The 1,223-nt window shown below is 57.6% G+C and overlaps 1 protein-coding gene across 1 annotated transcript; it reads right to left on the bottom strand.

Annotated features, from left to right (window-relative positions):
* Positions 1-60: 60 nt before the first annotated feature.
* LOC103254190 (DNA (cytosine-5)-methyltransferase 3A-like) lies at positions 61-1,054 on the bottom strand (the record flags this gene model as incomplete). The annotated part of the gene is made up of 3 exons (XM_008052326.1): positions 61-210; positions 524-680; positions 947-1,054. Coding segments are annotated over 3 exons (415 nt in total), but the record flags the coding sequence as incomplete, so codon positions are not given.
* Between the last annotated feature and the right edge of the window lie 169 nt (positions 1,055-1,223).

The following is a 1,223-nucleotide window of genomic DNA, read 5'->3' as shown; positions in this document are numbered from 1 at the left end:
GCACCCACTCCTCAGAGTGCCACCTCCCAATGCCACTCTCTCCAGAATCAGGTCAGCTACCTCTTGTGCGTTCATCAATAATCTCCTTGACCTTAGGCTTTTCTGTTGTGCTCTTTCTGGGCTTTTTGGCTGGTGGGGGTGGTGCATAGGCAGCTGCCTCGGGTTCAACCCACATGTCTGTGTAAACTTCTTTGTAGGGATTCTTCTCCTCTGGAGCAGGAAAGCGGGTGACAAGGTCACAGTGGCAGGCTGACATGACAGGGAACCCCAACCTCCTCCTCTTCCTACAATGGGGTGCATCTGATCCCACCTCCCACCTCTCTGGTTCCAGCAAGCCAACGGGGGAGCAGATTATTCTGGAGGCCTGGAGCAGCATTGTCCTGACCTTGACCCCAGGACGAGGAAGACTCTGGCCACTCCCACTGGAACCCTCCACGGAGACCTTGGCAGCTCTCCCAGCCCAGGTGCAGATGTGACTTGTGGGCAAGGGTCCTACAAGGCTGGGCTAGGCACCCCCATTTACCTTCTGGTGGCTCTAGGCCCTTGGGGCCAGAGGGCTGGAACCCCCCAAGGGCCCATTCGATCATCTGCTTGTTCTGCACCTCCACAGCTTTGGCAGTGTCGCTCTCATCACTGTCGTGGCATGCTGGGAACAGCTTCCCCGCACGGCTGCTGGCCACCTGGAAGGCCAACACATCAGAGGGAGGGGAGTCAGGACAGGCTGACGGGCAGGAGAGTCAGACCCAAGGCCAGACTGAAGGTAGTGAGGGTAGGCACAGGCAAGAGGTGGAGGGGAGAAAGGGCTCAGTGGGATGGGGAGAAGAAGAGTTGTAGCCAAAGGGCCCAGTAGACCGGATGCTCTGCCCAGGCCTGACCACCACACTCTGACTTCCAGGCCTCTAGTGCCTTCTGAGCTGCCTTCTAAGCTCCCCAGAGGGACACTCACCTGCAGGACTTCATAGATGGCTTTGCGGTACATGGGCTGCTTGTTGTAGGTGGCCTGGTGGAATGCACTGCAAAATGAGCTCAGTGGCATCAGCTTCTCAACGCACACCTGGCAGGACGAGCAAGGCCTGTGTTTGCTGCTCCTTCCACGCCCTCAAGCACCCACCCCGTGCCTCCCAACTGTCAAGGGGTGGGAACTGTAAGAACCACCCTCAGCCTGGAGAGGACCAGATGCACTGATAAATAATTACCCAATGCAAAGGAGGCATCCAGACCAA

Source organism: Carlito syrichta, unplaced genomic scaffold (assembly GCF_000164805.1).
Source record: "Carlito syrichta isolate Samal-C Ts95f unplaced genomic scaffold, Tarsius_syrichta-2.0.1 Scaffold272708, whole genome shotgun sequence".
NCBI classification, from domain to species: domain Eukaryota; kingdom Metazoa; phylum Chordata; class Mammalia; order Primates; family Tarsiidae; genus Carlito; species Carlito syrichta.
The sequence above is the reverse complement of the archived record's forward strand: the minus strand, read 5'-3'. Positions and strand labels throughout refer to the sequence as shown.